Source organism: Pristis pectinata, chromosome 23 (genome assembly GCF_009764475.1).
Source record: "Pristis pectinata isolate sPriPec2 chromosome 23, sPriPec2.1.pri, whole genome shotgun sequence".
NCBI classification, from domain to species: domain Eukaryota; kingdom Metazoa; phylum Chordata; class Chondrichthyes; order Rhinopristiformes; family Pristidae; genus Pristis; species Pristis pectinata.
Genome location: NC_067427.1, coordinates 26,343,083 through 26,370,848, shown reverse-complemented (window position 1 = coordinate 26,370,848; position 27,766 = coordinate 26,343,083). Strand labels below are relative to the sequence as shown.

Sequence of the window (27,766 nt, the reverse complement as noted above, 5' to 3'; positions counted from 1 at the left end):
GCTTTGACCAGTTTGATTCAGCTCATGCCATCAGAACATGCATTCTTCTGTGAGGCCATCAGTCTCTTGTTTCTCTTTCCACAGATTTTTCCTGACCTGCTGAGTACTCCCAGCATATATTTCTGCATTTATTTCAAACTTTAAGAATCTGCAGCATTTTGGCTTTGAATCTGTAACTGCAAAGGTTCTGTTTGACAATAGAATGTGGCAGGATAAGTCTTAGGTTTGGGGAAGTCTCTTTGACGGATTCGATATTCACACTGGTTGTAAGCCATGTCTCTGATCTGCAGTACTGTCCTGTTTAGATTACAGCGCTGGAGAAGATGATGTCACACGAGGACACTGGAGGAAGCAAAAACGCCTGCTTTGCATTGAGCTGCCTGGCTGCAGATAAGGATGGACACGCCCATATCCTGCAGAATCCCGTCTTCCCACAAATATTAAATACTTTGTGCATTTTACTGGAATCACAAGAGCAGGAGTCAGCCTGGTTTGCTGCCATGTACGTAAGTGCAAACAATGTGCGAGCGAATTGCTCATTGGAAGATAAATCATAGAGTCATCAAGCACAGAAACAGGCCCTTCGGCCCACCCAGTCCATGCTGACCATCATTCATCAATTTCTTGTGTCTCTGTGGTTAGAGTCATAGAGCTACGCCAGCACGGGAACGGGCCCTTCGGCCCAACTCGTTCAATCCATCCAAACGATATAGGCCACCCTGACCACAGTGGGTAGCTGAGACCTGCCTTGTGCCACTGTCTGGAGACAAGCCTAACCTAAGTAGGGCTGAAGATGCTGCTCACAACACCTGTGAGGGCATCTCACACAATGTTGGTCATCATGCCTTTTCAGGTGCAGAAGAATTTTTATGCCTCGGCCTTGTGTGTTATTTAAAATGACGCACCTCATATTCCACATCAGACAGCAGAAGATTTTATGTTTAATGGACATTGAAGACAGTTCCCTAACAGATTGTTGTAATCAGAGAAAGAAAATATGTGGGGCCTTGAGTAATTTTTTCTGTGCCCAAAGAGAGTAATGTAAATATCACTTTAAGTATTATGTTACTTATTAGCAACCCAAATGGGTTTGGAATTTTTGTTCACTTTCATATCTGCCGACTGCGAGCTTTCGATAAATTAGAATGGAAGATCTCCTTAATTAATCTCCTTGGTGGGAGATCAACACAATCAGAAGATAATCAGGCAAGGGGGTTCAAGGCTGGGCAAACCCCATTACACCAGCCCCCTTCTATGTGTTCTGTGCTGGAATTGTGGATTGTGACAGGAGTCTCTATGACTCATTGCCTGCAGATTACACTTATCTTCCACTAAAGTTACAACGGGAGGTGAAGTCCACACTCATAAACATTCAGGACCGATGATGTGGTCGTCATACTTCTACTTCATTGACAATATATTGCTATTCATAAAGCAAACAAGCATTCTGTATTGATTCACCAAGAACCACTCTGTATCTGACTGTTTTGTGATCGATGATGTTTCTGGTTTCTGTATTCACAGGACGTTAAGAGTGTTGGGCAGCCATCCAAAAGGGGTTATCAAGCTGAGAGAGCACCCGAAAATCTCAACACTGTTAAAGGTAGGTAATGATGCAGATTACTCAGTGATCAAGAATGAGAAAGTGAAAGCTTTTAATGATATAGTCAAGCAGCAAATGTCACCAAACTCCGAGACCTAGGGCTCAACATCTCCCTCTGTAACTGGATCCTTGACTTTCTAACAAACAAACCGCAATCAGTGAGGATAGGCAGCAATACCTCTGGCATGATTATTCTCAACACTGGTGCCCCACAAGGCTGCATCCTCAGCCCTCTACTCTACTCCCTATACACTCATGACTGTGTGGCCAGATTCTGCTCACTCCATCGACAAGTTTGCAGACGATACCACTGTTGTAGGCCGTATCTCAAACAGCGATGAGTCGGAGTACAGGAAGGAGATAGCGAGCTTAGTGGAATGGTGTCATGACAACAACCTCTCCTTCAATGTCAACAAAACAAAAGAGCTGGTCATTGACTTCAGGAAAGGGTGCGATGTACATGCACCTGTCTACATCGATGGTGCTGAGGTCGAGAAGGTTGACAGCTTCAAGTTCTTGAGAGTGAACATCACTAACAGCCTGTCCTGGACAAACCACGTAGATGCCATGGGCCAAGAAAGCACACCAGCACCTCTACTTCCTCAGGAGGCTAAAGAAATTTGGTTTGTCCCCTTTGACTCTCACCAACTTTTACCGATGCACCATAGAAAGCATCCTATCCTATCTAGATGTATCACGGCTTGGTATGGCAACTGCTCTGCCCAGGACCGCAAGAAACTGCAGAGAGTTGTGGACACAGCCCAGCGTGTCACGGACACCAGCCTCCCCTTCTTGGACTCTGTCTTTACCTCTCGTTGTCTTGGTGAAGCAGTCAGCATAATCAAAGACCCCACCCACCCAGGACATTCTGTCTTCTCTCTTCTTCCATCGGGTAGAAGATACAGGACCCTGAGGGCACGTGCCACCAGATTTAAGGACAGCTTCTACCCCACTGTGATAAGACTATTGAATGGTTCCCTTATACAATGAGATGGACTATGACCTCATGACCTATCTTGTTGTGACCTTGCACCTTATTGCACTGCACTTTCTCTGTAGCTGTGACATTTTACTCTACTGTTATTGTTTTTACCTGTACTACATCAATGCACTTTGTACTAACTCAATGTATCTGCACTGTGTAATGAATTGACCTGTACAATCGTTTTGTAAGACAAGCTTTTCACTGTACCTCGGTACAAGTGACAATAATAAACCAATACCAATACCAGTTTAAAAGTTTTGCCTCACACCGATTTGGAAGAATTTCTAGCTCCCGTGATGGCTTCTTGAGCTCACTCAGAAGTGGTGAGATTGTGAAAATCAAAGATAAAAGATTTTGATTTGAAGCTTTGACTTTTGTTTCTCTCCCCATAAGCATTGTCTATCCTGCAGAGTATTTCCTGCATTTTCTGCTATAATTGCTGTGAAGATGTGTAAGGTTTGGAAATAAAGCAGAAAATGCTGGAAACTCATAGCAGGCCAGACAGCATCTTCAGAGAGAGAAAGAGTTAGTGTTTCAGGTTGATTACCTTGCATCAAAACTGAGTAAAGTTAGAAATCAAGCATGTTTGAATGCAGAGAAGAGTTAGGGTGGAGAGAGCAAAAGGAACGTCTCATAGCATAAAGAGTAGGAGACAATGGATGACTCAAGTGGTGCTGGCGCTGGCTGACAGAGGGTGCTGAAGGGTTGTTCATCTCAGCTGATCTGTCTATTGGTGGTGAAAGTAGAAAGAGATGAATGAGAACAGACAAGGAGGAAAATTTAGCAAAAAGAACAATACTGGAACTGTGAGACAGAAATCGAAAAAGCAAAATAAGCAAGGTGCTGAAAATCTGATATAACAGCCAGATCCTGTCTGTCCTGCTGAACGTTTCCACCATTATCCATTTTTGTTCAGCTTTCCAGCATCTATGTTTTGTTTTTGCTTTTGGATTATGAAAGTTCGGGATTTGATTTGTAGTCTGTGCAGAGTTGGTTCATTCAGCCTGAGTGCTGTACAAAGAGCTGTCACTTGCTTCTTTGTGCCTGAATTAGGGGAGAGGAACTTAGCTGCAGTCTTGCACTGACAACTATGCCGGGGTTGTGGGAATGTGGATAGGAACGTGCTTTTGTGGAGTTTGTGGAAAGCTTACTACCTGCCTGAACTCTGAGGTTCTCACTGCACGATAGTTAAAGGTTCTGTAATCCACTCACGCATCTAAATGTAGAATCACACCCGGTTAGTAATCAATGTTTTGCTAGAGAGAGAAAGATAACAAGAAAGAAGACTAAACAATTACAGGCCCCCTGTTGCAGGTTTGTACAGGTGAATGGACAGAAAATCTGCATCTTTCCTGAGAATCTAATTGCTTGTCTGGTGTCCCTCATGAAGAACAATCAACTCACTTCTCCTGTAGGCTTAATGACAATAGAAGGTCCATTGGCAACTGTGCAATTAGGCCTTAAACTGTGGAATTATGCCTCCAGTTCTTTGTGATAAAACCTATTTCTTCAACCTGTCCTAATGTTTCATGTGTCCCTAGTTTACACCTGATTTAAAGTCTTTTGAAGTGCCTTGGGATGCTTTGCTCCATTAAAGCTGCTGCATAAATGCTTATTTTTGTTTGTTATGGGATTAACTAGCACTCTGCCATATTTCCTTTATTCAGTTACGAGTGCCAACGTTGACTATTTCTGTGTATGCTCTTGAATTCCATGCATGTAACCATCTGAATCTAAGGCATCACATTATACAGCTTCCTCTATCTTGTCTCATAGAACATAGAACATTACTTATACTTACAGTGATGGAGAAGGATACTACTTGGCCCAACATGTCTATGCCAGCTCCCAGGGGAGCAATCCCATTATCCCCCTTCTTATTTCCCTGTACTACTACAGCTTATTCTCCCTCGCACACTCCAACCTACCTGTGTGTCTTTGAGACGTGGGAGGAAACTGGAGGACCTGGGGGAAACCCATATGGTCACTGAGAGAACAGGTAGACTCCACACAGATAGGTCCTTGAAGCTATGGGGCTGCGGCACTAGCTATGCACCACTGTACCTTTGGGGTGTGCTGGGATTTGGGTAAGAGGCTTTGGAGTGAGAAATGGGGTATGTTGGTGCTCTGGGGGGGGGGAATTGGAAGAAGCTATAAGATTTGTGGGAGTTGGCTATGCAGGGTGTTGATGCAGATTATGGGGGTATTTTAGGTGTGGGCAACAGTGGTATGTTACAGTTTGCCGTTGAAATGGGCTGTTGATGTTTGGGAATGGGCTGTGGGTGTGTTGTTTACAGGCTCTAGGTGTGTGTTAGACTGGGCTATTGGTGTGTGTTGGAATGGACGGTTGACATGTTGGAATGGGCAGTGGTTGTGTTAGAGTGGGCTATATGAGATTGAGTGTGTGGGGTGAGGGTGTTGGAATGGGTTACGGACTGTGGTCTGTGTTGGGGTGTGAGTAGTGACAGTGGGCCGTGGCGTAGTTGGAATGCGCGATGAGGCTGCAGCAGGGTGTGGGAGGAAGCTGTAGGGGTAATGTCAGATCGAACCACATGGTGGGGGGGCTGTGGGAGGATTGGTGCGGACTACAGGGTGGGGTGGAATGGCAGTGTGTGTATGGAGCAGACTGTGAGGTGGGGTTGTCAGTGGTTTATCGGGGGGGTATTGTGGATTCTTTGTGTGGATTCTTGGAAGGACATCAGTAAGTGGGGATGGGTCAGGGTGGTGAGGGAGATTCACCTGTCTTGCCGCCTTGTAGCTCCACAGATTATTATTTAGAAAAGACACCATTTCTGGAAACTTACCTCCCTCTGGCACTTGCAGGTCCTTGGAAGAACTCGGTGTGAAACAGACCCTCCTTCAGAAATGTTGGAATATGGATTCAGTAATGTGGTGATGTATTAGCAGCTGCATTGTGGTGCGGAGGTTACACGTTTTAAACTCTCTCAGATGAAATGATGTATCAATGAAGGTAGATGAGGGCAAAGTCAGAGGGGTCTCCTTTAACACTAGGCTACACTCAGTGATTCCTCAGAATGATTACGTGTGGGTAGGGACTAAGCCATAACAGGCGTGTAGCTGTGGAGAACTTAAGTAGGGCATGAATTAGAGGGGAGCGATTGTGTATGCAGATAGGAATGCTTCAATAATAAATACCAGTGGTATGAAAGGGCAGCATTCTATATGTGTCACTGTGCATACAGGATTCAATGACTGTAAAGTTGTGTTGTTATTAGATGTGGTGAAGTGAGCCATGTGTATATAGTGCTGACATAGTAAGAATCGACCAAAATGCATCCGCAGTAATAAAACTTGCATTAATGTTTGGTCTATTTCAAATGTACATCCGTCAATCTGCAAGGAGTAAAGTAACCCTGAAAGAATTTTGAGTCTTGCTTCTAATTCTGCCCAAATTGAACAGACTGTGGCCTGCTCTCCCACTGCCGGCAAGGATCTGCTGGAAGAAGTGGACTTCACCTTGAGAAAACTGCAGCCTCTCTCCAAGCCTCCTCCTCCTCGTGTAGACATTCTGAGTGCAAATTCAATCCGAATCAGTTGGAATAAGCTTGTTCTTGACAGCGGACTGGAGGTGATATACAGGTGAGAACACACTTTGTGGTTGACCTGTACGTCCAGAATTAGTTCAGGAGTGGTCCATACATTGTGACACATGAAAGAGGAGTGACCAGTTTATTGTTTATGTTTGTAATTCTAAAAATCCCAAAGAGATACAGGTCGGTAGGTTAATCGGCCACAGTAAATTGCCCCTGGTGTGTAGGTGGGTGGTAAAATGTGTGTGTGTGTGTGTGTGTGTGTGTGTGTGTGTGTGTGTTGGGGAGGTGGTTGATGAAAGTGTAGAGAGAAAAAAATGGGATTAATTTAGGATGAATGTAAATGGGTAGTTACTGGTTGGTACAGACTTGGTGGGCCAAAGGGCCTTCTGCTGCGCAGCATGACTCTATGACTTTAAACCAATTCTCATAATCCCAGCTGCTGAAGCTGAAGCTTACTATGCTGCTCAATTTATGCATAATGATTAAATGAGTATAAAATTGTGATATTGTAACGGCTAGCTACACACTATGAAATGAAGACACAGAGTCGCTGGTTTCGAAATCAGAGGTCGAATGCCGACAGGGGCACGGTGCGCCTTTAATATCCAAAAACTTCCAGCGCTACAGTTCCCGCACTGACGTCACGCGTGGGTCACCTGACCTTCCTGCGTGCGGGCCTTCCCAGCCCAACGCTGGGGAAGGAGGAGGGCCCCGTGCCATCTTGGATCGGGGCCTCCGATGACATCGCGGTGTCGGGAACCGGTTTGATGCCGGTGCAGTGAGTCGCTACGATATATGTCTAACGGATTGGAAGCTCTACGATTCTTTGGGAGAAGCGTGAAAGAAAAGTTCTTGCACTTTCGTGTGCGAGTTATGTCATTCCAATTGTAATTGATGGATTAACTTTAGATCTGACTACTAGTTGCTGTGGTAACTCAGTGCTCATTACAACTCTATTATAATTTTCCCTAAAAATTAAACTGCCCCACATGATGCTTGACTAGAATCTTGAAATCATGTAACCAGTCGAATTTTGTGCAACATCCAGCTTCTTATTAACATATCAGTATCAGGAAAAAAGAGTCAAGAGGAATTTAGATTTAATACCTATTGTGGTTTTATAACCTCTCAAAAGTGCTATACAGCCAGTGCAGTACTTCTGACGACCCACTCTTATGGCATGTGAAATGCACTGTCATTTGAACAGCTGTAGAAGGTGAGGAGAGATGCACAATTGGAATTGGTTTATTACTGAGGCTTGTGCTGAGGTACAGTGAAAAACTTGTCTTGCATACCGTTAATACAGATCAATTCATTACACAGGTAGTACAAGGTAAAACAATACAGGATGCAGAATGAAGTGTCACAGCTGCCGGAAAAGTACAGTGCAGGTAGACAATAAGGTGCAAGGTCATAACAAGGCAGATTGTGAGGTCAAGAGTCCATTTTATCATACTAGGGAACTGTTCAGTAGTCTTATAACAGCGGGATACAAGCTGTCCTTGAGCCAGTTGAGCCTACCAGTGGAAAATGTAGGCTTCGAGAGCCCAGGTAAAGCTGAGAAAGAAAGTGTAAAGGGAAAATGGTTCTGTAGGGAGTTGTGGAGGGCATAACCCAGACAGCTGAAAACCATGCTGCCTCAGGGAGGTTGTTGGAAGATTTTTGGCATCAATGGACTTGTTGTTATGGAGATTGTTAAACTTGTTTAAGAAGTCCTTCCCCAAGGTCTAATGAATTAACTGTTGCAAATTCAGTCTTTTCACTATCTTAATAAAAATAGTAACTATGGAGAGTAATCCAGTAAGGCCTGCTTTCACAGTTATCTGTTCCAAATGCTGAAGTGCTTTCTTTTATTAATGGTGATTCTTAGTTGCAACTACCTTCCTTCCTGGGAACAACTGATAGGTGGTATTTAGCATCCGTCTGCATATAGATTGAGTCGGCTCATCTATTTGAGTTTCCTGCATTTGACAATGCAATTGCAAAACTGCACAGATCTGTCCTAAAAAGTCGGTGTCATTCAAAAGCTTTTCAGACATGTTATTTTTTAATCAAATCATTTGCCTTATATGATTGGACATCATTTATGAAATTTAAGAAGATGACTCTTATCTCAAGATCATAGTATCTACTGCATTCAGAGTTCCCTCCTCAGAGGCAGTGAAGATGTTGAACCAACTAAGTCTTTAAGACACTCAGGTATTCTGGTGTGCCGAGTTATGAATGTTCCATCAATCTGGGCATTTTTTCATTAATTAACTTGAGCAATTCCTTTTGTTTTGCCTTCTGTTGAAGTAACTGTGGGTGTGGCAAATGTTTAAGGAAAAATTCTCTTAAACCAAATAGAATCTCCCCGTTGATGTGTGAAACAGCAAGTTAACATTGGCATTTAGTGGCCTGGTCAGTGGGACCTCTTCATTTGCTCCTAGTGAATTGTGTTCACTTCTGTATGATGTTGTTTAGGGTTCCGGTGTGCAGGTCTTCCATTATGGAAGTCAATAACATTAATTCAGAGATAAGAAAATTAACAGATGGAGCACATGAGGCGGGAAACCAAGATACTCTATCTCTTAATTCATTTGACCAAGAGAAACTGAGGTTATTTGCAGTACCCCTGCTGGTGAAGCAGCAGAAGGCCAACAAACTAAGCACCAGCGATAGACCCTGAGGATGGCATGATTGAGTGGATGTTATTGGGAGCATAAAACCTGATGAAGATAGTTCCTCCAGAATTATGATACAATCTTGTTGACATTCTGATTTAATGCTAGAAGTTGAATATAATGTTAATGTTGTAAAATTAATTGATTTTGATTTGTTTTGCTGTGATTTCAGTTTGTTCGATGGAGATAGGTTACTGTATAAAGGCTCAGATTGCAGCTTCGTCCTAACAGAAGTAAAAGTGAGTAAAGAATATGCCTTCAAGCTGCACGTTTCCACCGAGGGAGACGATGGATTGTGCAGTGACGTTGCCACGGCGACTTTGGAAGGGTCTGTACCAAGTTGCCCGTTGAACTTTCGGGTGATTGGCTGCACTCCAACACAGCTGAAGCTGGCGTGGTCTCCCCCAGCAGAGCCTAATGGTGTCATCAAGTGTTACATTGTGTACAGAGGTGACACAGTGATTGAATCAACTTCAGAGCGGAGGTGCATAGTGAGTGGACTCACGCCTTCCAAATCCTATGAGTTTCATGTGTGTGCCTGCACAAGCAAAGGAAAGGGTGAGAGGTCCTCTCTCGCCGCAAGTACCGCTGATCCCGGTGACCATGCCCCTGGGAAACTGACCCTCAACGTCCTGGGGCGCAATGAGATGTTCATCACCTGGAACGTGCCAGAGGTGCCACTGGGACGCCTGTTCAATTTTGAACTCTGCATGAACGGGAAGGTGGTGTATCTGGGAGCAGACCGCTGCTTCACCGCCAGGCGCCTGACAGCGAACACGGAATACGCCTGCACCGTCAGTGCCATCACCAGTGAAGGGAAATGTGAGAGCAAGCCAGTAATAAAGAGGACAGCCAAGGATGAGTATATAAATACAACCAGGTACATTGCCTTTTATTGCACTTGGAACAAAATAGCTGAATTGCCAGTCAGAATGTTCTCTTCAATGACAACCTGACTGCTTCTGAATGTAAAAGAAACAACTGACAAAGAACAGCTTATTGGTATTGGTGTATTATTGTCATTGTACCGAGGTACAGTGAAAAGCCTGTCTTACAAACCGATTGTACAGGTCAATTCATTACACAGTGCAGTTACATTGAGTTATACAAAGTGCATTTATGTAGTACAGGTAAAAACAGTAACAGTACAGAGTAAAGTGTCACAGCTACAGAGAAAGTGCAGTGCAATAAGGTGTAAGGTCACAACAAGGTAGATTGTGAGGTCATAGTCCATCTTATCGTATAAGGGAACCATTCAATAGTCTTATCACAGTGGGGTAGAAGCTGTCCTTAAGTCTGGTGGTATGTGCCCTCAGGCACCTGTACCTTCTACCCGATGGAAGAGGAGAGAAGAGAGAATGACCCGGGTGAGTGGGGTCTTTGATTATGCTGGCTGCTTCACCAAGACAACGAGAGGTAAAGACAGAGTCCAAGGAGGGGAGGCTGGTGTCCGTGACGTGCTGGGCTGTGTCCACAACTCTCTGCAGTTTCTTGAGGTCCTGGGCAGAGCAGTTGCTGTACCAAGCCGTGATACATATAGATAGGATGCTTTCTATGGTGCATCGGTAAAAGTTGGTGAGAGTCAAAGGGGACAAACCAAATTTCTTTAGCCTCCTGAGGAAGTAGAGGAGCTGGTGAGCTTTCTTGCTGAGTTTTCCACCTCTGCAACATCTCTCCACACTCTATCATTTCATCTAAAGATAGGGAATGTTGGAGATAGTCAGCAGGCCAGGCAGCATCTGCAGAGAGAGACAGTTGGTCACCTTTCCCCGGAACGGGCTTTCACTGTCCACAGATGCAGCCTGATCCAGTGAGTATTTCCAGCATTTTTGTTTTCATTTCAGATTTCCAGCTTCTGCATTTATTTTTGCTTTTTCACTGATCTCCTGCTTTCAACTCTGAGGAAACCGATGAATATTCAGAACTCCATTGTGTCCTAATTCTCTGACTGTCTTAGCTCCAAGCACCCAATTTTAAAATGATCATCCCATTCTTTCAAATCCCTCCGTGGCTTGATCACTCCCTTTCACTGTAGTCCCTCCCTGTCTTTCAAGACCTTGAGATAATTGTGCTCCTTCAATTCTTGACACGAGTGTCCGTGACTGTAATCACTATATCATCGCTAGCTGTGTCTTTGGTTGCTTAGCCTCTTCTCCTCTTTAAAACATCTTAAAACTTACCTAGACTAGGATAGTATTCCCATAAGTAGTTCGGTGTTAAATTTTCCATATTTCCTTATAACACAGGGGCCCTTTGGCCCATCGAGTCTATGCCAGCTCACAGAACAATCCCATTCCCCCACTACTTTTCCCTGTTATCTCTTCTTTCTACATCCCTATCAACCACCACCACCCTCCCAAATTCTACTGCTCACCTATTCACTGGGGGAAATTTGGAGAGGTCAATTACCCACCCATCTGCAAGTCTTTAGGGTGCGGAGAGGAACCAGAAGGTTTTCAACTAATTTGGCAGGGAGTGGGAAGCCTAGTAGCAGTACAGTAAGTGGGGAGAAAAATGTAGAGGATCAGATTGGGGTTAAACTATAGGCCTCCCAATAGTCAGTGAGAATTAGAGGAACAGATATGTAAGTAAATCTTAGAAAGGTGTAAGAGCAATTGGGTTATAGTAATGGGGGCTTTTAACTTTCCTGACTGGGTTTGCCTTAGTACAGGGGGCTGAGAAGGCAGAGAATTTGTTAAGTGTGTCCAAGAAAGTTTTTTGACACACTGTATGTAGGTAGTCCTACTAGCAACAGGGCAACACTCAAACTTATCCTAGGAAATGAAACTAGACAGGTGGTGGAAATGTCAGTGGGGGAGCACTTTGAGAACAGTGACCATAATTCTGTAAGTTTCGAGGTAGTTATGGAACGTGATAAGGTTGCTCCTCATGTTAAGGTCTTGAATTGGGTATTGAAGTTTTGATTTGGTCGGGATAAAAAAATCATGTGGTAAGTAAAGGCAACTAGTCGACTGAGCCTCTTGAGGTGTATAGAGAATGTTGGAGAGAAGAAAGATATTAGGAGGGCAAAAATGGACCATGAAATATCCTTGGAAAGTAAGAATATGGAGAATACCAAGACATTCTGTATTGGGAGCAAAACGGTAGCCAGGGAAAGAGTGGGTCTCCTTAGGGACCAAAGGGATAATCTATGTGTGGAGCCGGGCGATGTGGGCAAACTCCTAAGTGAATACTTCTCATCTGTATTCACCAAGGAGAAGGGCATGGAAGCTCATGAGTTCAGGGAGGGGTATGTTGATAATCTGCAGCATGTCAGTATTAAGAAGGAGGAGGTATTAGATATCATGGGATGTGTAAAGGTTGATAAATCTCCAGGGCTGGACGAGATCTATCCCATCTTGCTATGGGAAGCAAGGGAGGAGATTGCTGGGGCCCTGATGGAGATTTTTGCATCTTTGTTAGCCACAGGTGTGGTGCCAGAAGGCTGGTAGGGGTAGAGAAAACAAGAGTGAATAGGTTTAAGGTGAAAGGAGCAATACACACAAAATGCTGGAGGAACTCAGTAGGTCAGGCAGTATCTATGGAGGGCAATGAACAGTCAACGTTTCAGGTCGAGACGAAATGTGAATATTTATTTCCCTCCATAGATGCTGTCTGACCTGCTGAGTTCCTCCAACATTTTGTGTGTGTTGCTACAGACTCCAGCATCTGCAGAATCTCTTGTGTCTAAGGTGAGAGGAAAGAATTTTAAAGGGGATTTGACAGGAAAGTTTTTAAACACAGAGAGTGGTTGATATCTGGAATTCGCTGCCAAAGAACGTGGTGGAACTGAAAACAATCACTGTTTAATAGACAGACACTTAAATAGTTAAGGTATAGAAGATTGTGAACCTAATGCGGGCAAAAAAGTTTGGCATGGACGTGATGGGCTGAAGAGCTTGTTTTTGTGCTGTACAAGTCTATGGCTCTGTGACTATGTGGATACATGGCAAGTTTGCTCTTGACCCATGTGTTCTAAAGTCTCAACAGCAAGGTCTTCCCATTGCTAGGTTTGTTGGGAGAGATACAACTGTCACCCACAGAGCTGCTGGAAATAATCCGATGGGTTAAGCCATTTCAGACCTGTCAAACCTCTTACAAACATCATGGGTGTTTCTGAATGCCCCTGACATTCAAACTCATCACAAAACTATTAAAAATATTAACAAAACCATTTAAAAATTAAGACATTTATAAATGATTACACACTTAAATACAATTAAATAATTTAACGAAGGTCCAATAATCCACAGAATATAAATTTTTGGCACTCCCTTATTTTTTACCTGTGAATTAAATGGCAATTAGCCCACAATTCCTGTTGTTAATTGTGTGATTCATCGTCATTGAATTTGTTGATTGCTCAATTGGGGGAGACGAGGAAGGTCAACTGGAGAGAGGGAAAAACATGCTAGGACTGTGAAATTCAGCACACAGCAATTGATGGAACTCTGAAGTAAAAGTGATTGTTGGAAATACTCAGCAGATCAGGTGGAGAGAGAAAAAACATGTTCCACGCCCTCCCTGGGTTACAAACGCTCGATTTATGAACACCACTACATACGAATGAGCTCCCATAAATATTATTAAATTCAAACAAGAACTAGTCTTGAAAAAATTCCTCATAAAATGCTAGAGGAATTCAGCAGGTCTGGCAGTATCTGTGGAGGGAAATAAACAGTTGACGTTTCCGGTCTTGACTCGAAACATCGACTGTTTATTTCCCTCCATAGATGCTGCCTGACCTGCTGAGTTCCTCCAGCATTTTGTGTGTGTTGCTCCAGATTCCAGCAGATTTTCTTGAGTCTCCTTGAAAAAAATTCTGTCTACATGTAATCTCCCTGCAGTAATCAGACACCATTGTCTTTTAAGAACACAGGCTGCCACTTTCATTGCAGGAGGCCACTTAAGAGAGTTGCTTTGGAAATTGACAAGTCATCACTTCTATTGATCCTTGTGCATCGATACTCTATTAAACAATGTAACATACATGAATACTTCAAACCCATTGAAACCAGCCATCGAGCGTGGGACATTTCTGATTCTGTAACACAGTAAATAAATGTTCATGTTAATTGGCCTTCATCACAACCATCAATCATAACACTGTGGAGGTGTGTTTAACATATCGAGTGATTTTGCGTATTTTCCGACCTATGGACAAATTCGACTTATGGATGTTTGTAAAAGTGGAACCTGTTCGTAAACTGGGGACATCCTGTAATGCTGGTGACTTCACATCAGAACTGGCCAGTTCTGACACAAACAGGAATGGCTGGTTATCTGAAATTGTTAAATTCAGAAGCAGGACATTCCTCTATGTTTGGTAGGGAGACTAGACCAGTTTATGATATTCCAACTGTAGTCTCAAGAAGGCCTTATATAATTGTAGTTGGTATAGTCTTGGTATTGATTGGACGTATAATGACTTGCATGGATTTTGTATTCATTTTCTCTGTTTAGGAGTGATGGTCAACAGCATAGGTATGGTGGTGCGGGAACTCTGTCACTACAGGCTTTTAGCTTTTTCCTCCTCCATCATTCTCCATGGGTGGTAGACTTCACTGGGAGGCCAGCATGACATGATCATTTCTCTCATAATTCCTCAGGATACAGAAGAGGCCATTAAGCCCACTGAACCTATATCAACTTTCAAACCATTTCCTGCAATAAATCTTCTCACACACAACCAATAACAACTCTCTGATTCCTCCACCATCCAACTGCGCTAGGGGTAATTTACTGATTAACCTACCAACTATTCTGCATTCTGTTATTGCTTTACCTTGTACTACCTCAATGCACCGTTATAATGAATTGATTTGTGTGAACCATATGCAAGACAAGTTTTTCATTGCACCTTGGTACACACGACAATAATAAACCAATTTACCATGTCTAGAGTGAACCAGAGCACCCAGAGGAAGCCCACATAATCACAGAGAGAATGTGCAAACTCAACATATACAGCACCCAAGGTCAGGATTGAGCCCTGGTCTCTGTGAGGCTTTACCACTACATACTACTGCTCTGTGCCATCACAGAGCAGCAGCTGGTGGACGGAGCCCTGGCTATTTTTTTTTGTTGGTGAGCAGCTCTGCAAAACGTCCAGTCATTTAGCTGGAAGGCCACGAGTCTGAGCAAACGCCCGTGCCCTTGAACAGGGTCACCCAGACGTCTTCCCTCTGGCTCCTAAAAGCCGTTGGGCATGGTGGTGGTTTAAGGAGCTCCTTCATTCCAATATGATTGGCATGCACCTAGCATTGCCTCTGCGAGTGATCCAGACTCCAGGTTCCGGGCCACAGTGCGCATCTCTACATACAGAGTAGCAGCAGTTGATCTGAATCTCCACCTACGTCAGTTTGCCGATGTCATTGTTGTCACTGACTTTGAAAATCTTTTTCTCAGGTTACGTTACTCCTCGGACTCATGTGCATGGGAGCTGTGCTCCTGATGGAAAGGGCTTCCTGGCCAAACCCTTCTCCACCTCCTCTTTCAGCTGTAAATGTGGGCCCTCTCCTCTTGGTCATGGAAGAGGTCCAGTGTGACCATTAGAGTGCCCCCTTTGGTCACCAATATGGCAGCACACCTCAGCAATCAGAGTGAAATGGAGTTTCCGGCCAATTCAGCGCAATGGAACTCTCCATCAATTCCATCCCCATTTCTGCCACTTCCCGCACCTCCGCTCTCACCCTCACCCCTCCCAGACCCAACAGAGATGGGATCACCCTTGTCCTCACATTTCATCCCACCAGCCTACGTATCCAACACATCATTCTCAACCACTTCCGCCATCTCCAACGGGACCCCATCACCAAGCATATCTTCCCCTTTCTGCCTTTCGCAGGGACTGCTCTCTCTGCGACTCCCTCGTTCACTCCTTTGCCCCTCCCACCCCCCCCCCCCCCCCCCCCCCCCACCCATCCCGCTCCCACCCTAGGAACTTTCCACTGCCCCCGCCATAGGTGCAACACCTGCCCCTGCACCACCTCCATCCAGGGACCCAAACAGTCCTTTCAGGTGAGACAGTGATTCACCTGCACCTCCCTTAGTATCATCTACTGCATTCGGTTCTTCAAGTGTGGCCTCCTCTACATTGGTGAGACCAAGCACAGACTAGGTGACCGTTTCGCAGAACACCTGCGCTCTGTCCGTTACTGCGACCTTCTGCAGTCCTTTGTTTCTCCATCACCAATAAGCTTCCAGGTAATTGGTGATCGCTTTAAATATACCAGCTGCAATGCTTCTTCCTACTGTTCAGAGCTAATTTGCCATGTATGCTCACACTCTGAATGCAGCCCAGTCCATCACAGAAACCAGTCTCCCCTCCGTTGACTCTGTCTACACTTCCCACTGCCTCAGGAAAGCAGCCAACATAATTAAGGACCCCACCCACCCTGGTCCCAGAGGACCTCCCAAATGCTCGTGGCTCAAGGACCGCTTCTATCCTGCTGTTGTCAGACTCTTGAATGGACCTCTCAAATGCTAAGGATGAACTCTTGAACACTGATCTCCCACTCTACCTTGTCGTGGCCCTTGCACTTTATTTGTTAACCTGCACTGCACTTTCTCTGTAATTGTAACACTATATTCTGCATTCTGCTTTCCTTTTTACTACCTCAGTGTACTTACATATGGAATGATCTGTCAGGATGGCACACAGTCAAAAACGTTTCACGATATCTCAATGCATGTGGCAATACAGTCATAGATAATAAACCAATACCAATAAACAGTCCAATGTGACAAGACAGGCGTGAATTCAGTATCACACTAGGATTGACAACATCCCTGTGTCCGGCATACACTTGTGTGTAGTGCTCACTAAGTGGGCTCACTCAAGATGTGGGTGATGTGAGGTGTGATTTAGCATTGCAATTCTTGGTCACAACTGCATACAAACAAGGAATTGTGCCTCACAAAAATCTGTACCGTGCAATGTACTTTCAAGACTTATGATTCAACAAACACAGTTCCTAAGGGTTTAGATGGAATATGTAACTACTTTGAACACCCAGCTGCATTTTCATTTCCATTTCTTTCTGTGTTGCTTTGTTTACAGATGCCTTTACTCTCCATCCCGCAGAACCCAATCGGTTGCTTCACCTTCAGCCAGAGAAGGATCCGACTTATCCGAACGACTCCGAAAGTCCAGAACCCAACCTAGAACTCATAAAGAACAGTTCCCTGGCAAAACGCCCAAAGCTCACCATGTCCCCAGTAAAGGGAGTCTAAAAGGAACTCATAAGCTATACAACACAGAAGTTATAGCCAAAACTGTCACACGGCACAAGCCTCAGTTTTAACAATTGTGTAAATAACTTCCAGGAGCCACACAGATTTATTTTGTACAGCAGCTGCAATTGTGTAGTTAGAGTAGCAATTGACACCAGAAGCAGATTGGTATTTTCAGCTCTTAGAAGTGTCCTTTGTAGCTTGTGTTTTTTGTCTTTTTATAAATGCAATGGAAAAGCAGGTTCCAGCTCTTTATGCAAAAGTGAGCTCGGTTGTGACAAACAGATCACAATCTTAGATTAACAGATGGGTTTTTGCATAGGAACCAACTCTCCTATCAGCTCTTTCTCTCCGATTTAAAGGATTAATGTATCACCCTGGTGATCAAGAAGTATGGACTCCCAGCTTTCAATAAGATTACCTCATGTCTTGTCCAACTGCTTACCCAGTGGAACATCAGTCCTGGTGGGACATCAACAGAGTCTTGTGCATAAACTCCTGTTCCATCCTCCACGACCAGGCTTTTTCCACTCAAAGAAGAATCTAAAACCTGGGGTCATTGTGTGGGGGGAGAAAAAAAAACAGGTCACCGTCACCCACTTGAGGTAGAGGTGACATGAAATTTCTTCTCCCAGAATGTTGTCAGTCTTTGGATCTTTCTTCCTCAATGGGCAGTGGAAGCTGAGTCTTTGAATATTTTTAGAGCAGAGGTAGATATGGATTGATAAGAAAGGGGTGAAAGGTTACCACGGATTGACAGGAATATGGTGTCAAGATTACAATCAGATCTGCTGTGATCTTACTAAATGGTGGAGCAGGCTTGAGGAACCGAGGGGGCTTATCCTGCTCCTATTTGTTGGCCAGCCTTGCTAAAGTGGGAAATGGCCAACCTTACTCTTGGTGGGGTGGTGGGGGGTGGGGGGAGTGGGGGGCAGGAGAAAGTGGAAGTATCACACATTTGAGATTGTCAATAAAATTTAAAAGTAATAGATTAGCAGGGACTTGGGGAAGGAATATTCACCCAAAGAGTGCAGGGGACCTGGAACTCATTGTCTGAAATGCTGTTGGCAGCAGAAGCCCTCACCACAGATGAACACTTGAAAACCCATCACCACAAGGCTATGAGAGCTTGGAAGAAGAATTAGACTAATGGTTCTACTTTGAGCAGAACAGCTGCCTTTGCTGAAACTTTTTCTGATATTATGAAATAGCAAACCTGCTGAGTTTGACAAGTATCACCCTTTTCATTTCACTACAGTGCTTTATTAAATAAAATCCATTGCCAAGAGTTCAAAGATTAGCAGCTTTTGGTAAAATTAAGAACTATGTACAAAAATATCATGAAATTAATCCAAATCAGATGGAATATTCTCTGTCCATTTATTTTGTCATCTGCCCTGACTTGAGGGAGAAGGGTTGATGAGAGGGTATTGATGAGAGGAAGTGGGTTGCAGTGGGGGATGTCCTATCCCTCTTAGATCAACATAGAAATGACAACCAGATTTCAGGAACTACACCTACCAGTCACCGGGACTGAGAACCTCAATGAACCTCTCTGGAGTGATCTTACTCACAAGCAAAAGGAACAAATAAGCAACATTTTGAACTGAGTTCCCAAGAAAGTTCTGAAAAATTCTGATTGATGATTGACAGTTCTCTTTTCATGGTTCAGGCAAGTGCAAGACTGGAAACCATTTTTAATATTTTATGGAGATTATTTTTTCCTGTCATTTGGCACAGACAATGCTTAAAAGTTTACATTGACAAAAAGTTTTTAATTTAAACAAACGCCTTCAATGCCTTGTGATATTCTTTACAGTTGTGATTTAAAGTGGCGACAAAGGACACAGCAAGACTGCCAGAGTTTAGTTGCTGTCTTTAGAGATGGCTGTGATGTGGGATTGCACTTCCTGTTCCTTGGCTGGCAAATGTTCTTATTTGACCGGATTTTCAGGAGGAAGCGTTGGTCTTGAAGGAAGCAGTTTTCCCAAGGGATGAGAAAGAAAAGAGAAGATTAAACAGAGAAATCACAGATTTTCTGTGACTGACTCAGGATTTGGATTGTCCTAAAGCTGAAAATATATTTCCTAACTACCTTACTGATAGGGGATTGGTGAGTGTAGAAGGAATGACAAAACAGCAATTTGGAGTGTGATTAATTAGAAAAGTTTCATGCCAAGACTAAGGTTGAAGTTTGTTTTAACTTTAATGTAGAAAGGCTTCAGTAAGGTTTTTGATTTCCTTGAGTGATATGCACCTTGTTTGTATTGAGTCCCTCACATCACCTGAGCTTTACAATAAAGAAAATCTTGGACTACTTGTTTCCAATGTCAGATGTTTCTGTTAAAATTGGAAAAAGAGTGAGTCCCAAAGATTGGTATTGTTCACCTAAAACACATTTCTTGTTCCGCTGCCCAGGGTGTGCACAATTTGTGACAAAAACGATCAATGGACATTAGCTTCACTAGTTCTCTTGGTCTTCCCCTGCATGTAACTCCTTTTCCATTCAACCAGCCCTGGTTTGGCTGGTAACCAGTTTGTCTCTATGCCAGAAGGTTTGAATTTAGGTCCCAAAAGCTTTGGGATGCTCACCACAATGAGCTGTAAATAGAATGACATATGTGCACAGAGCTCCCACAAAAATGAGCCACGAACAGAGAGAGATACTCAACGGAATGAACTACAAGCAAGGAGGTGCCCACTAGGATAGTCCATAAGCAGGTAGATGTCCAATGGAATGATATATTGGATGCAGATAACCAATGGAATGAGGCACGTGCATGGAGATTCTCAATGGAATGGCCCACAAATGGAGAGCTTTCCATAGAATGAGATATGCGTAGGGGGATTCCCAGAAATCTAGACTGACAGAAATGAATGGATGTTGCACAGCTGAATGTTCTATACTTTGGATAAGATACTAAACTGAGACTCTTCTCTCATCCGAAGTTAAAAATTACCCAACAACACTGTTTTGAAGAGCAGATAAGTTATCCCTGGTGCCTTGGCCAATATTTATCTCTCAATATCATTGGAAGTGATGGTATGATTATTGTCATATTGCAGTGTGTGTAAACGCATTGTCTGCTGACTGACTGCTGTATTCCCTACATTAAGATAGTAAGTACACATGAAAGATTACATCCATGGCTGTAAAATGCTTTGGGATGCAGTGAAAGGTGAATCTTTCCTTTACAGCCTCTCCCTCCATGTAGCCTATTATATGGCACATCAACCTCCATGTAACATTCTATTGGGAAGCTCCTTGATAAAGCTCATTCAAGTAGGCCGTTCCCTGTTTGTAGATCAGTCCATAGGGCATCACCCTGCTTAAAAACCATCCTATTGCATATTTCTTTGTACGCAGTTCATTCTATTGGACATCTACATGTATAGCTACCTTCTATTGGATATCTCCCTGCATGTATCTCATTCTGTTAGGCATCTCTTTGCTTTAACATCCTATTAGGCTTCTTCCATGTAATTCATTCTACTGGGCATCTAGTTCTGTTGTAATATCCTCAATAAAGAGCCTAAATAACTTATCTGGTAGCTTATTGGTGGCATATCAGGCTTCTAATCTGGCCTCCATGTGTGTGCCATAAGTTTTCTCTGAGCCCATGTAGCTCATTTCAATGGACATCCCCACATATATAGACATTCTGTTAGCTGTTTGTCCATTCACAACTCACTCTTTTGGGCATCTCCTTTGTAGCTCATTAAGTTGGTCATCTCGCTGCATGTACATCTCCTTTTCCATTGAGAATCTCCACACACATAGCTCATTCTGTTGGGGATCTATTTCATCAGACATTACCGTACTTACAGTGGGCACCTCCCTGCTTGTAACTCATTCTATTGGACATTCCCTCCAAATAGCTCATTCTGTTGGATATCCCCCTGCACAATCTAATTCTGTTAAGCATCTCTCTGCATATACTTCATTCTGTTGGGGAACATCCATGCAGGTGGCTCATTCTAATGGAACTCTGCATACAGCTCATCCTGGTTTGCAGCTCATAATCTTAGGCATCTCCCTCCAATTAACTATTGGTCATCTCTTTCTACATGGCTCATTGGGCATCTCCGTGCATGTGGCTCAGTCTACTGGGAATCCCCATGCACATGCATCATTCCATTGGATCTATTCTGTACTATCTCCCTGCATGGACCTCATGCAGTTGGTCATCACTTCATTCAAGGTTCATTCTATGGGCATCTCTCTGCAGAGGGATCATTTCACCAGTCATCACTCTGCTCATGGTTCTTTCTGTTGGGCACCTCCCTGTACCTAGCTCATATTGTTATTCATTTCTCTCACAAAGCTCATTCCATTGGGTGTCTTCTTCCATGTAATTTATTCTATTGGGTGTTCGATTCTGTTGCTGATATTCTTTCATGTTGAGCTCAAATATCTGGTACATTTTGGTGGTGTTTTAAACTTCTAATTTTAGGGTTCAAGTTCCTGCTCTAGTGCAGACATAATTGGTTGAATGGCTTCCTTGTGTGTCATAAACTTTCCATGATTCTATGTACTTGATTCTACTGGGCCTCTCCCTATAGGCAGCTTATGCATTTGGGCATCTCCACGTGCGTGTTTCTCATTGTATGGGCAACTGCCTGCACACAGCTCATACTGAGCATCCCCTTACCCATTACTCATTCTATTAGGCACCTCCTCGCTTGTAGACCAATCCATTAGGCATCTCCCTCTGCATAATTTGTTCTATTCAAGATGTATCTGTTCATGATTCACGTCACAAACACATTGTCCTGGGAATCCCCTTGCTTGTATTGTATTCTGCAGACTGCTCTTTGTTCACAACTTACTTCACAGACATCTCTTTGCTTGTACTTCATTCTGCATGCTTCTTAATTAACAAATATAAATTGATACTTATGTCAGACTTCTTTACATTTTTAAGACTCATAACATTTTAAATGAATATTGCATTGACTTCAAAGAAACCAATTGTGAATAAAGCCAGCAGCTGATACCCCCACATGTATTTAGCATTGGTGACCAAATCTGAATAGTTCTCCTATCATGGTTCGGCTGGACAGTTTACAATGCATTTCAGAATTTATCCCAATAGAATTCAAAGATCAGCAACTTACTTATACTGGGTTAATCTGTTTTAGTGATTTTGGTTCAGCGAAAATTTCTGAAGACTCAGGTTTAGATTAGTATCCCATTCAAAATACCACCAACTATGCAATACCCCCTCAATTTAGCATCAATATGCCAGTTTAGATGTTATGCTCAAATCATTGAAGGGAGAACTTCAACTGACAACATAAGTGAATCGGAAGCAAGAGTGCTTGTACTAAACCAAGGCTGACATTTTAATTAAAGGACTTCTAAAATTTAAAGAGACCAAGTTGTTTTTCCAAGTCTTGAGCTTCTTTTAGTTGCTACAGATAACAGCACAAAACTTTGCACGAATGACGTTGCTGTAGATATGGGATTGATGAGGTTATTAGGATATTATTCACTTCAGATGAAATGGGAAGCTTTAAATGTCCATAGATTTCTTTTGTGCTCCAATCTCTAAATTAGGGGTTGACTGTCAAATATGTAATCCAGGAATAGGGTTTCTAGCATTGAGCCAAAGCCAACTGCTTAAAACTTGTTGAAGGTTGTTTAATAATTTCAGAAGGAGATTGAGGAAGAATCGCCACAGTCGAACATTTTCCCTCAACTTTAACTGCTCAAGATGTGATGCAATGGTATATAAAGAATGTGCTTAGCTTCTAAAATTTAGTTGTAGTGGCTTAAAATAATGGCAACTAGGAGATCCGAGGAAGTCCATGGTAATCTGGATGAGTAGGCTGTGGATGAATATGCTATGTCACTTGTCAACTGCAGTAAGTGTACAGTGGGGAGAGGAGTAGGTATGCTGGAACTGGGATCAGTTGAGCACTGCCTGGCTCCTCCTCCTTTCTCATTATTGGCTGAAAGGCTGGGCACACTGTTACACACTGTCGACTCCCTTGTTCCCAGTGAATGTACAAAGTCCAAAGATGCTCCTTTGGGCATTTGGAAGGGAAATGGTCAGTTGGGCATTCATAAGAATTTCAAATTTATGATCTGGGAACTGGTTATATTTGGCACAGGTGAAGAGAGGTAGGGATGGTAATGGGCTTGATTACACCCACTTGTTTGATGCTAAGCACAACATTTGGGTTCCAAAATGACATCAGTAACATGTTTGACACTTCTGAATGACCTCAGTAGCTAGAGCAGCTATTCTGCGCCAACCTTTTGAGAGGTTCAGACTACTTAAAGAAGGTGGCATATCAGCCCTTCTCTGTTGTGTGCATCAATAAGCAGCAGTCATTATAATAAGCAGGCTTCTGCATTACAATGAATGAAGGAAGAGTCGTTAAACCCCAAAATTCCCACAGACTGTGGGAGCTCTATCACAAAGATTGCAGCAATTGGAGATAGCAGCTCACCATTACATTCCAACGCACTGGTGCAGAAATCCCTGATATATCTTCTGATCCTGGAGCTGTTGCTCAAAGACTGCTTGTGTGCTGTTAAATGCTGCCATGCAGAAATGGCTGGGACCTTGAGCACCCTCCACCATAATAGCCACCAGGCCCACATTGCCCCATCTGCTATTTACAGCAATTCCAACACTGTCCACGAGATTAAAAGAAAGGGTAATATCAACCTTCCTGAGCACAAAGACTTGATGAAAGCACCACAATGTTATTTTAAAACACACTGGCCAGTAGAAGAAACAGCAACAGACATCTGTACAGGAGGAGAATCACGAAACAGCTCAGAAGCAGACTCTTCGGCTCAACTTCTCAATGCTGACCAAGGTGCCCACCTAAGCTGGCCCCATTTGCCTGTGTTTGGCCATGTCCCTCTAAACCTTTCCTATCCATGTACCTGTCCAAACATCTTACTGACCTGGTGATCCATGCGCCTTAACTAATAACTGGAGAAAAAAAATGCAGAAAATGCTGTAAATACTCAAGAGAAAAACAGAGCAAACTTTCAAAGTTGAAGTTCGTTTATTGTCATAGGCATACATACCCAGGCCATGAAAATTAGACTTTTGCAGTAGCAGCACAGTACATGACAAATATGACATACATTAGTTAACACAAACTTACATTGACATACATTTTATACACAACGTACACAACAAAATGAACATAATTACTTTAGTTCATTGGGCAGTTGTGTTGAAAGGTTATTGGCCTGAAATGTTAACCCTGTAATACTGTTTCTCTTTCCATTGATGCTGCTTGACTTTCCAAGTATTTCCAGTATTTTCTGTTTTTATTTTAGATTTCAATCATTTTCAGTTTGCTTTATATATAAACTAGAGTCATGAGTTCAAATCCTACCTCAGCAGCCGGAGAATTTAAATTATTTTTCTTTAATAACCTATGACATGTTAAAATATGTCACCCCAGTAATCCTGACTATAAAATGACCAAATTGCAGTAAAAACCTGCCTGGTTTTAAACTGGAGTGACCTGGTCTGGTCAATGTGTGACTGGTAATGGTTGCAATGTATGGGAAAACTGTGGCACTCATATATGATCCTTGGTTAACCGTCATTTCATGGTAAGTCAATACTACAGAAATCCTTTGGGAAAGGGAACATCAAGTGATCATTTTGTCCCTGCCTACCCACCTCATTGAGTATTGCGTGTGTCTCTGCTTTCATTTTACAACGTGCTACACATAGCCTGGCAACGTTAGGACCATTGCAAGGGTTCATGAATTTGCATCTGGCCTCCCTACCTTAATCACATTCTCCCTCCCTCTCTGTGGCTGCTATATGTGTATGTCGACCCATCTGGAGTTGGGCTCAGCTGGAAAAGATGGCCACCTCTGATGGCTGGCCCAGTTTGGCTTGTGGTTTTATGTTGCCGTATGGATTTGTTCCTGGAAATTACCTCTAGAAATAGCAAAGTCATGTTTACTTCCACGTCGATCACATTGCTGCATTGGAGAAAAGATTTATTCACTAACTGCTCTGTCTCGGGTTAAGGTGAAGGCATTCAGGCTTGGTGCTTCACTGATTTTTTTGGTCAAGTTGCAACAGGTTTGGTTTGTAGATAGAGTCAAGAAGTCATTCTATTACAGAAACAGGCACTTGGCTCCACCATGTTCATGCAGACCATCTGTTCTAATCCCATTTATCAGCACTTGGTTCATAGCCTTCTGTGCCTTGGTAGGTTCAAGTACTTGTCCAGATACTTCTGAAGTGCTGTGAATACCTGCTTTCCTTACTCACTCAGGCAGTGTGTCCCAGATTCCAACTACCCTCTGGGTAAAGCAAATTTTTCTTTAGACTGCCTCTAAACCTCTTCCCCTTTATCCTAAACCTCAGCCTGCTAATTCTACATACCTCTGCTATGGGGATAAACTTTCCAACTATCTACATGATAAATGTCCCTCACAATCTTGCATGCCTCTATCTGGTGCCCTTTCAGCCTCCTCTGCTCCAAATGAATTGTCATTGCTCTTTAGAAATTATTGATTGTGGTAAGTTAGTTGGCTCAGCTATGGCATGGCCTTCAACAAAATTAAAACTAAACTTGAATTGTATATACAGTATGGATACATGTGTGGACATTGGTCTGAGTTTACTCCTGCAACATTAGTCTCATCCCTGATCAAAAATGATTTTTACTGCACAATTTCTTTGGTTATAGTACATAAATTGTCCTTAACATGTGTGGCTAAGCACAGCTCAAATGCCACCTCTAAATTTGCCAATGACACCTCTGTTGTTGATAGAATCTCAGATGGCGATGAGGAGGTATACAGGAGTGAGATAGATTAGCTGGTTGAATGGTGTCACCGCAACCATCTCGCACTCAACGTCAGCAAGACCAAGGAATTGATTGTGGACTTCAGGAAGGGGAAGTCGGGAGAACACACACCAGTCCTCATTGAGGGGTCAGCAGTGGAAAGGGTGAGCAGCTTCAAGTTCCTGGGCGGCAACATCTCAGAGGATCTATCCTGAGCCCAACACATTGAACCAATCACAACGAAGGCATGTCAGCAGCTCTATTTCATTAGGAGTTTGAGGAGATTTGGGTTGTCACCAAATACTCTTACAGATTTCGGTAGAGGTACAGTAGAGAAAATTCTGACTGGTTGCATCACAGCCTGGTATGGAAGTTCCAATGCACAGGATCGCAACAGGCTGCAGAGAGCTGTAGACTCAGCCAGCTCCATCACAGGCACAACCCTCCCTACCACTGAGGACATCGTCAAGATCCTTAGTAATGGATGCCTCAAGAAGGTGGCATCCATCACTAAGGACCCGCAGTATTCATGACATGCACTCTTCTTGTTACTAGCTTCAGGAAGGAGGTACAGGAGCCTGAAGATCCACACTTCTCCGCCGTCAGATTTCTAAACAGTCCATGAACACCACCCCGTGATTCCTTTTTCTTTTCCTTTTGCATTATTAATTTATTTTTGTAACTTATAGTAATTTTACACCTTTGCACTGTACTGTTGCCACAAAACAACAAATTTCACGTCACCTAAGTCAGTGATAATAAACCAGATTCTGACATTTTACTCTGCAGATATTCATATTATAGCAGTAGGGGGAGCTGCTGCACTTGAAATAAAATAAACAGCAGGGAGTGTATGTGAGCTCAAGACCTTGTTCACTGCCTGACTGGCAACAAAGTGGAACATTAGACTGCATCAATTGCGTGACTTCTTTTTTTTTGAAAAGAGCTTGTTCAATATACTAAAACTCAGGCCACAAGAAGAATAAAATCATGAGGGGTATAGATACAGTGAATGCATAGTCCCAGGGAAGGGGGACTAAAGATGAACGGTGAAGGATTTAAAAGGCACCTGAGGGGCAACTTTTTTCACGCAGAGAGTGGTACGTATACGGAATGAGCTGCCAGTTGAAGTGGCTGAGGCAGGGGCAATGACCGAATTTAAAAGGCATTTGGATAAGTACATGGAAAGGAGGGGTTTCGAGAGATATGGGCCAAATGTGGGCAAATGGGACTAGCTAAGGGGGCACCATGGACAAGTTGGGCCGAAGGGCCTCTTTCCATGCTGTATTACTCTGTGACTCTAAGAGGAGCAGGCCACACTATGACGGAAGCTGGCTCAATTAGACCTGCTGGTGAGGTCACTGAGTTCACTTCAACCATCAAACATCCAGTAACCCTAATCTTCACTCAAAGAGTGGTGGGAGTGTGGAATGGGCTGCCATCTGATGTGGTAAATGCGGGCTCGCTCTTAACTTTTAAGAGTAAATTGGATAGATACATGGACGAGAGAGAGGTCTGGAGGGGTATGGGCTGGGGGCAGGTAAATGGGACTAGCAGAATAATGTTTCGGTACAGACTAGAAGGGCCGAATGGCCTGTTTTCTGTGCTGTAGTTCTCTATGGTTCTATGGTTCTACTCTAACCCATTTTATCCTCCCCATATTCCCATCAACTGTCCCACAGGGAGTACGTGCAAACTCCCCGCAGACAGCACAGGAGGTCAGGACTGGGCCTGGGTAGCTGGAGCTGTGAGGCAGCAGCCCTACTACCGGAGAAGGATCGAGGTGTTGGAGGAAGAGAGGGGAGCGGTGAGGTGGCTTTCAACCCTTTTGCTGCTGTTTCCACCATTGGGAATTTATTGCAATTATACTACTCACTGCTGACTAGCTTTTCGGAGGATGTACCCATTTTGGAAAACATGGAGTGGCTGATTTTCCTCA

General features: G+C 43.3%; 1 protein-coding gene across 1 annotated transcript in view; it reads left to right on the top strand.

The window, feature by feature from the left end:
• Positions 1-17,867, top strand: part of LOC127582160 (titin-like) — a 65,002-nt gene extending 47,135 nt beyond the window's left edge. Inside the window, exons 5-9 of the mRNA XM_052037220.1 lie at positions 306-502; positions 1,525-1,603; positions 6,010-6,188; positions 8,978-9,685; positions 16,868-17,867. Of these exons, the coding sequence (XP_051893180.1) occupies positions 306-502; positions 1,525-1,603; positions 6,010-6,188; positions 8,978-9,685; positions 16,868-17,111 (1,407 nt within the window). The 3' untranslated portion in view covers positions 17,112-17,867. The remainder of the gene's footprint in view (positions 1-305; positions 503-1,524; positions 1,604-6,009; positions 6,189-8,977; positions 9,686-16,867) is intronic.
• Positions 17,868-27,766: the final 9,899 nt, after the last annotated feature.